Source organism: Leptosomus discolor, chromosome 3 (assembly GCF_034619465.1).
Source record: "Leptosomus discolor isolate bLepDis1 chromosome 3, bLepDis1.hap2, whole genome shotgun sequence".
Taxonomy (NCBI): domain Eukaryota; kingdom Metazoa; phylum Chordata; class Aves; order Leptosomiformes; family Leptosomidae; genus Leptosomus; species Leptosomus discolor.
The window spans coordinates 41,648,361-41,662,907 of NC_141393.1; the positions used below are offsets into that span (position 1 = coordinate 41,648,361).

General features: G+C 42.9%; 1 protein-coding gene across 7 annotated transcripts in view; it reads left to right on the forward strand.

The window, feature by feature from the left end:
• Positions 1-1,570: 1,570 nt before the first annotated feature.
• PLA2G4F (phospholipase A2 group IVF) overlaps positions 1,571-14,547 on the forward strand; it is a 34,274-nt gene continuing 21,297 nt past the window's right edge. For all 7 annotated transcript variants that reach the window (XM_086462160.1, XM_086462157.1, XM_086462158.1 and 4 more), the window contains exons 1-6: positions 1,571-1,773; positions 5,907-5,979; positions 9,605-9,741; positions 11,052-11,180; positions 12,634-12,674; positions 13,291-13,333. In XM_086462160.1, coding sequence (XP_086318286.1) covers positions 1,663-1,773; positions 5,907-5,979; positions 9,605-9,741; positions 11,052-11,180; positions 12,634-12,674; positions 13,291-13,333 — 534 coding nt within the window. In that variant the 5' untranslated portion in view covers positions 1,571-1,662. The remainder of the gene's footprint in view (positions 1,774-5,906; positions 5,980-9,604; positions 9,742-11,051; positions 11,181-12,633; positions 12,675-13,290; positions 13,334-14,547) is intronic.

Here is a 14,547-nt window from a genome sequence, read left to right on the forward strand (position 1 = left end):
TCTTTGTTGCCTCATGTTTTGATGCTGTTCTTCTTGCTCGTTTTCCTGGTCTGCTTGGAAATGACAAGAGCAAGTAGCTTCTCTTTGGATATTAACTTAGCTGTCAACAGTGTCTGTAGATAGCTAAAACTGCATGCAAACGCTGTTTGTTAATGGGTGACCTGTTGACTATGAAACAATTCTTAAGCATATGTTCTAGTTTCAGTTTTTCTTGAGAGAGAAATTCTATGAACTTGAGATCCTGTGCTGAGATTTCATTGGAAGAAGAGCGAGAACTTCAGGAGAAGGCAGGTAAGCCTGGTTTTAAATGCAATTGGACACTCACAAGATAAAATATAGGCTTTGTATACTACCTGTAATAAACTGTTCAGAGTGTGACTTCTCCATGTTAGCTTACTGTGTGAGGCTGCCTCAATTTTCTTGTAATTTATAGTTGCGCTATATGAGATTAAATACTAAAAAAAAAACCCCAAACCACACCTGGTTCTGCAATTTTTCAATGATAAATGAAGGCTAAGATGACAGTCCTCCACTTTCAATGCAGCAGTATGTCGAAATGCAAAATTGCTTTTTCAGCCCAGTGTCTACCATACCATTTAGTACCACATGAGACCTTTTCAGCAGTTGCTGGCTGTTTTGCAATGGTGTTATGTTTGCTTTTTGCCTGTGTGTTGTCTGTGAGTCTGTATTCACTAACTAGTACTGACTTGTTTGCGTTCTAAATGTTAGTGCCTGTGCTTTTATTAATTTTCTTAAATTCTGATCTAGTGACTGACACTAATGACAGGAAATGATTAATGAATGCGACCTCGCTGAGAATGTGTCACATTCTCATGTTTGTGTGGAGCTGGTGACATGCAGCATTACTAGCTTTCATACATTCTCAGCCACTTTCTAATTGTTGAAACACTTAAGTTTGGTTTTTTTTTTTGGTCTTCTGCTTCAGTTTAAGCTCTGCAATAAAAAGCTCCAGACAAGCAGCTGTCAACAGCTGTTAATAAACTGATCACTTCCAGTAACCAGTTTCCTTTACTACTTAAATATTTTTTTAAGGCACAATGGACTCATAAAAAATCTGCCCTATCGGTTGTATAATTTTTCAAAACCCTTTGGTGGAAGAATCAAGACTGTGCTTGGAAATGAGACATGGTGGTGAATCGATACTCTGAGGCATCCTAATGCAGACCAAATCATGGTGTTTCCACTCAGACCTCCGTGAAACTTCTCTGAACAGCTACAGTCAATGACAAATATGGCTTTGCTTCAGGCTTGTAAGAGGGGAATTTCCTCCTCTCAAAGGGTTTAAAATGGCCAAAGTCTTAGATCAGGTGGCTGGAACTCTTTAAAGAAATCTGGACTGGGGGTTTTGAGGTTGTGGCTTAATCAGTGGTGCTTCCCCCTACCCAGGGCTTCCCTGTTTGGTGCTGCTTTGCTGCAGTTATCTTCTACTAGTATTTGAAAAACCTGCCAGCGAGGTTTTGAACTGAGTTGTTTGGCAAGCCCAGGCCACACCTCTGCTTCTCGCAACTGGAGCACAGCCCAGTCCTGCGCAAAACTTCAGACTCAGCCTGTGGCAAGCAGCCTTTCGCAGCCAGGTGTCTGGGGACTATTTTCTGCATTTCCCTGTCAGGTTTTCTGCGGAGACAACGGGACATTTTTCCCATGTTCCATGAGGTGCTGCGGGGCCCATTTCCACCCAGAGTGCTGCCTTTTCTGGCAGCTGTGCTTTTCCAAAGGAAGGAGAGGAAAGAGACTGGGTTTTATCACTGGCGGGTAAGACAAATTGTCCTGCTGCCTTTGAGACAGCATTCCTTAGCCGATGTGTTTGGCTGTGACTTCCTATTACAGTACGGGTGGAAAACCTGTCCTGCAGGAATTAATCAAAAGCTTTATCATTAGGGGAAAAGTTTGGATAATAATAATGCTAATGGAGATTCCAGGTTTTTATTAAATTCAAGGTCTGTGTGAGTCAATGCAGAGCAGCTCTCTGTTCTCTTAGGTTTTGGGGAGCAGAATTAAGCTGATGCCAAGTATGTTTGGGGAGGGAGAGGTCCAGAATACTGCACTTCTCATCAGTAGAGACAAAATATTGCTTATGTGTTTTCTCGCAAAATATCCTTGATAACCATTCCCTTCCTTTCTGCTCTCTACCTTATCCTATAGGGCTTAATAATCTAAAGTAGACAAAGACTAATGATGACTTCACCCCCCTGTTCATAATGCAGCAGCAACCACACTAGATAAAGTGGTTTCAGTGTGTTTGTCCTTTAACTAGTGTTTAATCATTCCATTGTATAAGACAGTCTGGCCAATAACCTTGATTTTGAATTACAGTAAATGTTTATGAAGGAGTTTTTGCCTAGGAGATGTGATCTGTCATTTGATTACCTGTTGTTGTTCGGTCCTGTGCCGCCCTCCCCCCCCCTTCAAAATGTACAGCTTAAAATTGAGGTGACTGTTAAATGTCACAAGATGGCTTGTTGCCTATCTGCTTCGTTGCACTTCTGCTTGCTGTGTGATAAAAGTTATCTGTTGACTTTTTTAATGTTGTTGTTTAGTACTTGGGAAGTCAGGGTAGGAGAGACTAGTGTTAGCCTGCTATGATTTTCATTAACCAATAAACCACTGGATGTGATGTTTCCCCTCAGGTGCTCACTATATAAACAAATAAAACATTCAGCACTACTCAGTGAAGTTGTGCTGGCTGGTAGGGTGAGATTTTGCATTGACTGGTTAATAGCAACTGAGCAAGGGGTGAGGCAGCAGATCACCCTTTTGGCTTTGTAAGTGAATTCAACATGATCAGATCTCTCTTAATTTTCCAAAGTTTAGCCTTGGTTTCGCACATCTAAAGACAAACAACAATAAACTGGGAGCGAGCCTGGTGTTTGCCACTGCTGTTTTGATATTGAGCTGCTAGCATTAATCACATCACCTGATTGTAAAACTTGCCATCCAGAAGAGCATGATTCTTAGGGCTGGGTCTGAAATTTCCTTTCATGACTGTGGGTGCACACTTCTGGGGGAGGAGTGAAAATGCAAGGAGTGCCTAGGAAAGCCAGAAAACTTTGGTGCTTTGGCCACAAGGAAGGGAATTGTGGGCAGCAGGAACAAGATGGGGAGGAAGTGCTTCCTCGGTAAACTGGACATTTCTTTGAGCTACCTGATTTGCCTGGTAGCTGTGAACACGCAAGAAATATGGCTTAGAAGTTACATTTTGTTTGCTACTGACAACATTTTTGTGATGAAAATGGCATGTTTATGGTGAGTCCTCTGCATCCTCTGAGAGATGGGGAGTGGATCCCAGGACTCTCATCTCACTGTATAAAGGCAGGTATTCTGGGCCATGTGAGAGTAAAGGCTACTGAGTCCTGTAGCTGGGATAATCTGTTTTTCAGTCACTTGCTGCTGCATCAGCACCTTGAGTTTAGATGAAGGATACAGACAGTTGTTAGCAGGGCTGAATGTGACAATTCCATCTTGTACCCTCATTTAAGGATTTCAAGGGTGGGTTGCTTTTATTTTTTTGCTTCCTGAGCTCTGGCAAAGGGGTGATTCTGAAAAATCATTAAACTGCAAAGTAGAAATTGGTTGCTTGCATCAGTCACATGCGTTGGTATGCTGTCATGCACACTGGTATAGGCAGAACTGTCGTTATTTGTTTTCATTTCCCATACAGATTTCTTGCCTGCCTTTTACCTGTTATGTTCAGATAGAGCATATCTGATGCAGAATAATGAAGCATGAGAGTAAGCTCACCTTGTGATGTGTTCTGGCCTTGCTGTGACTTGACTAAAAGATAAGTAGAAAAGGCACATGGGCATGTTCTGGCATAATTAATAGCACAGACGTGGGAGCATAGGGAAACGTCTGTTTCGTTATACACCCTTAAATTATGACTGGGTGTGGAAAATGTATCCTCAGCTGTGTAAGGACTGACTGCAAATCCATGGCTGTTAGAGACCTTTGGAAAGGATTTTCTTTTGAAAATGTAACTATATGTTGGCAGATGGCAAGTGATAAAAGACGGATACGCTATCTTCAGGGTGTTCTGTGCTTCCTATGCTGATAATGTCTGAATTCCAGGCGATAGACTACATGAGTGAAGATTGCTATGACAGCAGTGGGGGGGTGATTATGTAGCTTCATTTCTCAACAACCTGGAGAGTTGCAGCACCTTTAGGAAGTCAGTGAGAATAACATATACAATCTTGACTTTCTCTCGGAGTAGTCCGTTCTTCAACTTGATGAGGTAGAAAGGAGGTCAGGCTTTGCCTGAGAAACTAGTGTCAGTGATTAAACAGAATAGAGGTGGTTTGGAAAAGTTTAAGAAGGAAGAAAAACTAGCATCTGAAGGGTAGAGCTCATGGTGAAATTCAATGTGAAGGCATGGCTTGTTTCCAGAAACAAATGAGGGAAGGAGTATCTTCAACATGTGGATGCTGCAAATAAGAGAACTTTAAGAGTAATAATAACATAATTGGAGTTTATTTCCACAAATTTAATTTGCACCTACGTGTGAGAAATTAGGCAACGTGTGTAACTTTCACCCTTCACTTGTTGTTCAGGGTGGATAGTACTCGCTCAGTACAAAGATGTTCAGTATACTGTGTGTGCATTGGTTTTATTTTGTTCAAACCCTGTTTTGCAAAAGCTGGCAAGTATCTTAAAGTGATAATAAATAAGGAAAACTCCACAATTATGTGACTGCTTAACAAACATAGTAGAGTTCCATTTATCAGATAAGGAATTTTCAACAAGATTTTGATAGTTCAGGGTTCTTTGGTTTCCTTGAGATCCTAGTTAGTGATATGTAGGGTCTATGTTTTTATGAAATATTTGGTGCACTGCAGCATTTCATTGTAAGTGAAGATCCTGTTGAATTTAGTTGTAGATGAATACTTAGTGTATCTGAAATTAAACTCTGCTCTCAAGCCAACTGTGTAGAAAACAATGAATGTGAAGTAGTGACTACCTGTGAAAAACATTTTGAAATGAGATTTAAGAATAGAAAAGGTTTTTAGCTGGCCAGGATTGTGTCATAAGTGATGGAAATGAGGCAGAATCCCTTTCTGTTCATGAGGCTTGCACAATTTCTTCTGTGCAGTCTTTGCACTAAATCCCTTCAAGCTGTTTTCTCTTGTCTTCCCCTGCCCTTCCCCCACTTCTCCTTCATGGTCTTCTAGAATTCCATCAGGCTTTTTTTTTGTCCTCGCATCCAGGCATTTAGATATTAATATTACTTTCCAAAAATAGCCTCTTGAAAGCTTTCGAGGGTGGGGATTACATTTTGATCTATGCTGGTACAAGTGACATGCATGTTTAGCGTGCTGATATCAGTAACAGTACAGAATGAAAAGGAATTTAAGGTTTGTCTTTTCTTGCTCAAACTGCTATGAAGTATGGGTTCCTAAAGAAAGTGGTTTTTTTTTTCTGACTGTAAACAGCATATGCTTTCTATGTCTTTAGACCATGCTGTTAAGATTCTTGCTGTGTCTGCTATTACTCAGGCATGCATCTGCCCTTGGCAAGTAGTCTTAAACCAGCTGACTTGTGATTAAAATTGAGCAATCTGTTTATCCTTCAGCAGGAATGAACTAATGAAGCAATTCAAAATTGGTCTATAATTGAGGAAACTCTAAATAAGGGACTTGTTTTCTGAAGTCCATGAGGAGTTATCCTAAGACATCACTCATTGCCATGCTGAAAGAGAATTGAGTTTCCTTCTAGACTTCTTTAGTCTTCCTCCATGACACTGAAGGTGCTGTGTATGTTCCCAAACCAACTTACTAGTAGTTTATTTTGGGCTGGCTGGTCTGATCCATTTCTCTGGACTGATAACTAGCATGGTTATAGAACAGACATTGCATCTGAGTTAGATGCTGAGCTTGTTCCTCTCTTTTCAGTGGGAGAAGCACCCTTACTACAACCTAACAGTAAAAGTACTCCGAGCCAGAAACATCAAAGGTACAGATCTGTGTAAGTATTTAGTGAAGGTATTACGAAAACAGATGGTTTGTTTGGTTCATGCCTGTAACACAAGTAGCGCTGTTATGGTACTTCTTACCTTTATTGCCTTTATATCTGAACAAAGGCTTCTCTTGTAAAACGTTATATATATTTTAAAAGCTTGATGCAAGGCCAAGCCGCAGATTAACCCTGATACTCTTCAGAACAAGATCAGCTAAGTCCTGGTGATGTTTTGCTTGCCCTGCTTCTTTACATGTCCTGCTGTGGCCCATTCTGTGTTCCTGTGTCTGGATTCAGCCCTCCAATCATGGCAAATTTCATCCTTGCTCCTCCTGAACAGTCTTCTTGCACCTGGAAGTAGCAGTCTTCAATTCTGTCTTCCAAATGTTTTTCTCTGTTGTAGTAGTACTTTTTCATGTACGTGCTGTGTTGTTTGTGTCATTGAAGCTTTTTAAGGATGTAGGTGGTTGACTGGTTCCAGGACAAACTGCTTTTTACCTGTTCCTGGTTTTGGCAGCATGATACATATTCCCTTCCTCTTACCCATCTGTGTTAAGTAAAGCTCTGAGGGCTGTTTGGGGCATTTGGATCTTTAAAACCTATTTAAGATAGTCCTTCAGATTTAATATAGCAAGGTATATAGCCTGACTTAAGTTTATATCTGGCATCCAACACTGAACTACTGGAATGCTAAATGACTGTCCAGGGAGTGGAAAACCCTCCTGAAAGGCTGAGGGCTAGAATCATACTGTGAAGAGTTCTTTTTATGGCCTCTCTGTTCAACTGGAGTGAAGAATGTTTACCATACTTTTGTTGTTAAAGGGACCTTAACTTGAAAGAAGGAAGGACTCTGAGACAATTGGTTATTTTCAAGGAATGGAAACAGAAAGCTAAACTCCTGACCAGACTAGATGATGGTATAGCAGTGATGGATATTGTCTACTTGGACTTTAGGGAGGCTTTTGACACTGTCTCCCATAAGATTCTCATAGAGGAGCCGATGAAGTATGGACTGGAAAAACAGACACGGAGTTGGATTGAAAACTGGCTGAATGGCCAGAGCTCAGAGGGTGGTGATCAGTGGTACAAAGTCTAGTCGGAAGCTAGTGACTAGTGGTGTAACCTAGGGATCAGTTCTGGGTCCCATATTGTTCAACATCTTCATTAATGATCTGGATGCTGGGGCAAAGTGTATTCTCAACAAGTTTGATGTTACAAAACGGAGGAGTGGCTGGTAACCAAAGTATCATGCTGAGATAGAGGGACCTCGACAGGCTGGAAGAGTGGGCTGACAGGAACCTCATGCAGTCAACAAAAAGTGAAAATCCTCCATCTGGGAGGGGAACAACCCTGTGCGCCAGTGTATGGTGGGGGCTGATTGGCTGGAAAACAGCTTTGTAGAAAAGGACCTGGGAGGCTTGGTGGGTGGCAAGCTGACCATAAGCCAGCAATGTGCTCTTGCTGCAAGAAAGTCTAGTGGTATCCTGGACTGCATTAGGAGGAGCATTGCCAACAGGACAAGCAAAGTGATCCTTCCCCTCTACTCAGCACTGGTGAGGCTGCATCTGGAGAGCTGTGTCTAGTTCTAGGCTCACCACTGTGAGAGATACTGGAGCTACCAAAGAGAATCTCGTGAACGGCCACTAAGAATGTCAGCAGACCAGAGCATCTCTCATATGAGGAAAGGCTGAGAGATCTGGGACTGCTTAGCCTGCAGAACAGAAGGCTCAGGGGGATCTTACTGATGTGTACAAGTATCTGAAAGAAGGGTATTAAGAAGTTGGAGCCACACTCAATTTCTGTTGTGCCTCGTGACAGGACAAGAGACAATGGGCCCAATAACAGCAGTAATCTTTTTTTGAACAGTTGATCTTCCTCATTTTGAATAGTAGTCTCTTTTATGAAGGGCTTTATGGTTTGGATGAAACAGAAAAAAAGAAATATAGTATCATGGAATCACATAGAATGGTTTGGGTTGGAAGGGACCTTAAATATCATCTAGTTCCAACCCCCTCCCCTCCCCCACCATGGGCAAGGACACCTTCCACCAGACCAGGTCGCTCAAAGGCCCATCCAGCCTGGCCTTAAACACTGCCAGCGAGGGGGCAGCCACAGCTTCTCTGGGCAACCTCTTCCAGTGCCTCACTACCCTCACAATAGACAATTTCTTCCTAATATCTAGTCTCAATCTCCCTCTTTCAGTTTGAAACCATTACCCCTCATCCTGTCACTGCACTCCCCGATCAAGAGTCCCTCTCCACCTTTCCTGCAGGCCCCCTTTAAGCACTGGAAGGCCGCTAGAAGGTCTCTCCAGAGCCTTCTCTTCTTCAGGCTGAACAACCCCAACTCTCAGCCTGTCTTCACAGGGGGGGTGCTCCAGCCCCCTGATCATCTTCATGGCCCTCCTCTGGACCAGCTTGAGCTGGTCCATGTCTTTTTTTATGCTGGGGGCCCCAGAGCTGGAGGTGGGGTCTCACCAGAACAGAGTACAGGGGGAGAATCACCTCCCTCGACCTGATGGCCACGCTGCTCTTGATGCAGCCCAGGATGCGATTGGCTCTCTGGGCTGCAAGCACACATTGTTGGCTCATATTCAGTTTTTCATCCACCAGGACCCCCAAGTCCTTCTCCCCAGTGCTGCTCTTGGTCCACTCATCGCCCAGCCTCGATATGGGCTTGAGATTGCCCCAGTCCAGGTGCAGGACCTTGCACTTGGCCTTGTTGAACTTCATGAGGTTTGTACGGGCCCACCTCTCCAGCCTGTCAAGGTCCCTCTTGATGGCTTCCCTTCCCTCCAGTGTGTTGACCACACCACACAGCTTGGTGTCATCAGCAGACTTGCTGTGGGTGTGCTCAATTCCACTGTCCATGTCACTGCCCAAGATGTGAAACAGTACCGGTTCCAATTCTGACCCCTGAGGAACACCACTTGTCACTGGTCTCCACTCGGCCATGAGCCATTGACTGTGACTCTTCGAGTGGGACCATCCAGCCAATTCCTGATCCCCTGAGTTGTCCATCTGTCAAATCCATATGTCTCCAGTTTAGAGACAAAGATGTTGTGTGGGACAGTGTCAAATGCTTTGCACAAGTCCAGATAGATGACATCAGTTGCTCCTTCCTTATCCACCAATGCTGTAACCCCATCATAGAAGGCCACCAAGTTTGTCAAGCACGATTTACCCTTAGTGAAGCCATGTTGGTTGTCACCAGTCGCCTCCTTATTTTCCGTGTGCCCTAGGATAGTTTCCACGAGGTTCCACTCCATGATCTTGCCATGCACAGAGATGAGACTGGCCTGTAATTCTCTGGGTCTTCCTTTTTTCCCCTTTTTAGAAACTTGGGCTATGTTTTCCCTTTTCCAGGCAGCAGGAACTTCACCAGACTGCCATGACTTCTCAAATATGATGGATAGTGGCTTTGCCACTTTATGCACCAGTTCCCTCAGGACCCTAATGTTTAATTTGCTGCTGTTTAAAGATGTGTACTTCATTAAAGGCTTTTGCTTTACAAGTCCAGCCTTAAATTTGCACATTTCTGTAATGCAATGAGATCTAGAAAATGAGGAGCTGATGGGAAAGAAAATGTTTCACTGAAGTTGTTCTGATGTCTGCCTCTACACTCTCTACTCTAGTGTCCAAGGCAGACTGCTACGTGGAACTAAAGCTGCCCACCGCATCTCCCGTAGTCTCCCGAACTCAGGTTGTTGACAACTCTGATAACCCAGAATGGAATGAAACTTTCCACTATCGAATCCATAGTGCTGTCAAGGTAAGGAGTGCACTTTGTGGAGCTGATTGGCTGCCTGCATTTGTGTACTGGCTTACTTCTGATACTTCATTCAAAATCAAGGGATCTTGATTACCCTCAAAACCAGCATTGCTTGTAAGGTGTCAGTCGTCTTTAGTGGTACAAAAAGCAGTACTGTGCATGTCCAGTGATAACCACAGCAGTTTGTAACTGCACTCTCTTGTAAATTGCAGCTAGGATTTTCCATAAACATCCTTATGATGCAACTCAGGAAAGGTAAGCACTACTTGGTAGAGTTCAAGGGAAGTCCTTGATAAAGCCAGTTTCTATTTGAGGATTGCTTCTACTTTCACAGAGTAGCTGTTTGCCTTCTTGTAGCAAACTTGCCTTACACAGCCAAGTGGCTGAGTGAGCGTAATGGGAACTAAATTTCAAATTGCTTTGCCACTTAGTTCAGTCAAGTGTTGCCATCATAACAGCAAAATTTGAACTCCTGGATAGAGACAGTACATCTATCTGAGTGGGACCTAATAGAGTATTGAACAAAGTCTTCAGATTGTCAGCATTCATTCTCAAAGTAGACACTAATGGTAGAGGGAAGGAAACAGCTTTAAAAGATTAGTTTTAGTAGGACATTATTGCTTTGAATAACCTCCTAGGCTTTGGAATAAGATGCTTATTAGCAAGAAACTAACCCCCTCACTGGACTACCTTTATATAATGGTTGATGACAAAGGTAGAATGGTAAGAAAATTGCAAACTAAGCTTTAGAGCATGTGAGCTTTTTCTTCCCCTGCAGGCTCATGAGGCCGCAGTCTAGTTACTGCTGTGAGGCTGTGCCAGCACAATTCCACATTCAGTCTTGTCTCCTTGAAAACTGGTTGCTGCAAGGCTATTTTTTGGGTGCCATATGTACTCACTGTATCTCTTTCAATTAGTTTCTGATGGACTTACCTGCTCTCAGGTGCTAAGCAGGAAATGATGGGTCCATATGACATCCTGGACTGAATCATGCTTAAAGAAGGAAAGTTCCTATTGCTTCCTCAAGCAAATCTCTGCCTGAAGCTGGAGGACAGTACTGCTACATGCATTCAGCTGGGGCCTCTCTCTAGTTGGGAAGCTCAGAAAATCTTTTAGCTAAACTCTGTCAACTAGGAGCTTTTTGCTTACCTGTGCTGTAAGTCCTGCTGGAAACAGTGAATTATTTTCAGGAGTGGGAAAGGGGAAGGGTGTTGATTAATGCATAAATTGTGTATTGTATACAGTTACTCAGGTTTGTAGAAGTGTTTCTGTCTCTTCATCTGACGCTGTTTGTTTCTGTTTTGTTTTAGAACATTCTGGAATTGACACTCTATGATAAGGATGTCCTTGTCAGTGATGAGCTCACGTCTATCGTCTTCGATGTAGGGGGCATGAAGCCAGGTCAGCCCCTGCGGCGCACTTTCAGATTGAACCCTGAGGTTAGTTCCTGGCTTCTTCCCAGGTTGACTATGAATAGCTGCAGCTCATCATTACAGAAATCCAGCAGTACATGCTGGTTGATTTATCCATGTTGTAGAAGCCAGAAGGGGAAAATGCATCAGCAGGTCATGTCAGCATATACAGTTTTACTGTCATCTGAGAGGTTTCTAAAATCCCTAGTGATTTTTTTGGTGTGTGTGTTCCACAGTCTTTGGGATGCCTAACTAAGCGAAACTGAGGATGACTGCTGTGTTTCAGAAGATATTAAAACACCTTTAAAGGGAATTGATTTTTCAGGAGACTAGAGGGGCATAAACTGGCCTTAAAATGAAAGGCATTTGCAGTCAGCAATCATTGTGGGGACTGCAGGCTGTCTTATTTAGTTGCTCATCGTCAGTTTGCAGTGAAGAAGTTTATTGCTGCAAAGGTACCTCGATAGTCAGTAAATCAAAAGCCTAAGATTTCCCTAACTTATGTTCAGTTACATTTAACCTCTGCTTCATGTGGGTGACATTGATGCATATCAGTTGCTCTCAGTCCCTGTGCACCTGTTTACGGACATGCAATCAGACCACTTTGTTTTACGTAGCTAAAGCCACATCACCAGTCTGATCATTTTTGTAACTGCCTCAAGCACATTGCTGCAATAGGTCTGGATTATAGATGAGCTAATGATGTGTTCTCTTGAGAAATCGGGCTTCAGTGCCATTGGTGTGGTCAGAAGAAGACTGACTGGTGTGCAGTTAGCAGGGAGGTGTTTGTCGGTGTCACAGGCACTCTAAATTATTTGTGCTTACAGAAGGAGACTTAGTAGCTTCCTTGTTCCCACTAACTCTGTCCTGTTTGCTGAACGCTTCAGTCATCTTCATCAGTAGTTATGGAACTGGAAGCTTCAAATTCAGTAAGAGAGTTGCTCAAATTGGCTTCTACTTGATTATTTTAAAAGCTGCATTAGGTCTGGTATCAAGCATATACTGTATGCTATGGTAGGGGAAAAGATGACTTGATCAAAGTCTGTACAAGACAAAGACAGCAGTGAGCTAAGAGTGCAATCTGCTGAAGTAACAAATGGGAGGAAGCACAAAGCCTCCTGTAGAAGCTATTTGCAGAGATGGTGCTGCAGTTGTACTTGATCCAGAAGAGGGTGTTGTTTTTTTTTTTCTCATTAGCAAAGTAATGGATCTGAGAGCCAACTCATACTTGTGTGCACTTGTGTCCTCAAACATAGATATGTCTGGTCGTACAGGATATGTCCAGGAGGAAAGGAATGTTTAAAGAGCAGCAACAACAACAGGCATAAATTTAAACCTAAAATTTAACTGGAGCTTTTGTGAGAGCAACAAAAATAGTTACTTTAGTTTGTAACAGGAAGAAAGCTTAGTCTCTTGGAAAAACTTCTCATAATTATATTCAAGATCAAGGGTCACCTGTGTCCAACTTTTATTTTCAAAGGCTGATGAAGAGCTGGATGTAGAGTTTTACTTGGAGGAATGGTGAGTCTTACCTGAAGAGCTGAATGAACTTATGCTCTGCAGATATGTTGTCTTAGTTGTTTTTTCTGTGCAGGGACAGTCTTGCCCATAAAAAGGCTAATGCTGTACAGTTCTTGGTGGTGTTCGAGTTGATTCACCAATAGCTGATCACAAATATTCTTAAAGCTCCAGTCACCAAAATTTTTGGGGTACCGAAAAAAGAAATAAAATTTTGCTGGGCTTCGTGGGAATGGCAGCACTGCAAAGGAAAGGAACATTTTGTGGATGAGTTACTTAGGAGTGGAAAGCTTTCACAGTTAACCTTGCAATAGAAACAAATGAATACTTTATCTGATAGTCTATCTAAGCTCAGCTTTTTTCTGTGTTATCAAAATAACTGAGATGGGGAGACCTTACAGCACATGCTTATAGCTGCAGATAGATGTTTTCTTCAGTACTTTTTTCCCCTGTTGTTCTGTGAAGGGAAATATATATACTTGGTGTCAGTCTAGTTTGCATAGATCTCTCACACTGGGGACGTTTCTCTGCCACCGCTTATCCAGGCAGTTAGTTTGTGAAGCAGAATGAAGCAAACTTAATGCAAATTAGGTTTGTTTTTAATTTCTTCCTTTCACAGCTCACATGCCCCTACAGAGGTATTGACCAATGGAGTCCTTGTGGTGAGTATATGGAAGTCAATTACATATATAGAGTCATAGAAACATTTTATTTGGAAAAGACCTTTAAGATCATTAAGTCCAACCATTATCCTAACACTGCCAAGCCCACCACTAAACCATGTCCCTAAGCACCATATAGACGTCTTTTGAACACCTCCAGGGATGGTGACTCCACCACCTCTCTGGGCAGCCTGTTGCAATGTCTAACCACTCTTTCAGTAAAGAAATTTTTCCTAATATCCAGTCTAAATCTCCCCTGGTGCAACTTGAGGCCATTACCTCTTGTCCTGTCATTAGTTACTTGGGAGAAGAGACCAACACTGGCCTCACTACAACCTCCTTTCGGGTAGTTGTAGAGAGCAATAAGATCTCCCCTCAGCCTCCTCTTCACTAGCCTGAACAACCCCAGTTCCCTCAGCTGCTCCTCATAAGACCTGTTTTCCAGACCCCTCGCCAGCTTCTTTGCCCTTCTCTGGACACGCTCCAGGACCTCAATGTCTTTCCTACAATGTGGTGCCCAAAACTGCACACAGTACTCAAGGTGTGGCCTCACCAGTGCTGAGTACAGGGGCACAATCACTTCCCTACTCCTGCTGGCCGCACTATTTCTGATACAGGCCAGGATGCTGGTGGCCTACTTGGCCACCTGGGCACACTGCTGGCTCATGTTCAGCTGCCTGTTGACCAGCACCCCCAGGTCCTTTTCTGCCAGGCATTTCCAGCCACTCATCCCCAAGTCTGTAGCACTGCGTGGGGTTGTTGTGACCCAAGTGCAGGACCAGCCACTTGGCCTTGTTAAACCTAATACAATTGGCCTTAGCCCATCGATATATGTTGGAATTTACTCCTGAAGGTAGGTATTTTACTAGTGAGAGGACGAGAATTGTTGAGAATTCCACTCCTGCTTCCAAATAGCTCCTTTTCTCTCCAGCAGCTGTCTCTGTTTTTCAATATGCTGGTTTAAAAACCTTCTGCAATTTTTGAAATGTGATACCAGCTCGCAGAAAGGATATTTTCATTCTTTTTCTTTCAGTGGAGTTGTTTGAAAAGATGTAAACAAAAAATGTCTTTAGGAGGCTAGTGAGTCTTGCAGACTGTACTGAGTTTTGTGGCCTAGATGCTGGCCAGGTATACTCCCCCTTCTTATCTTAACACCTGTTATTTCTAAGCTTTTATCAGTGCCATTAGTAAGTAGGTGATGCCTCTCATATGCA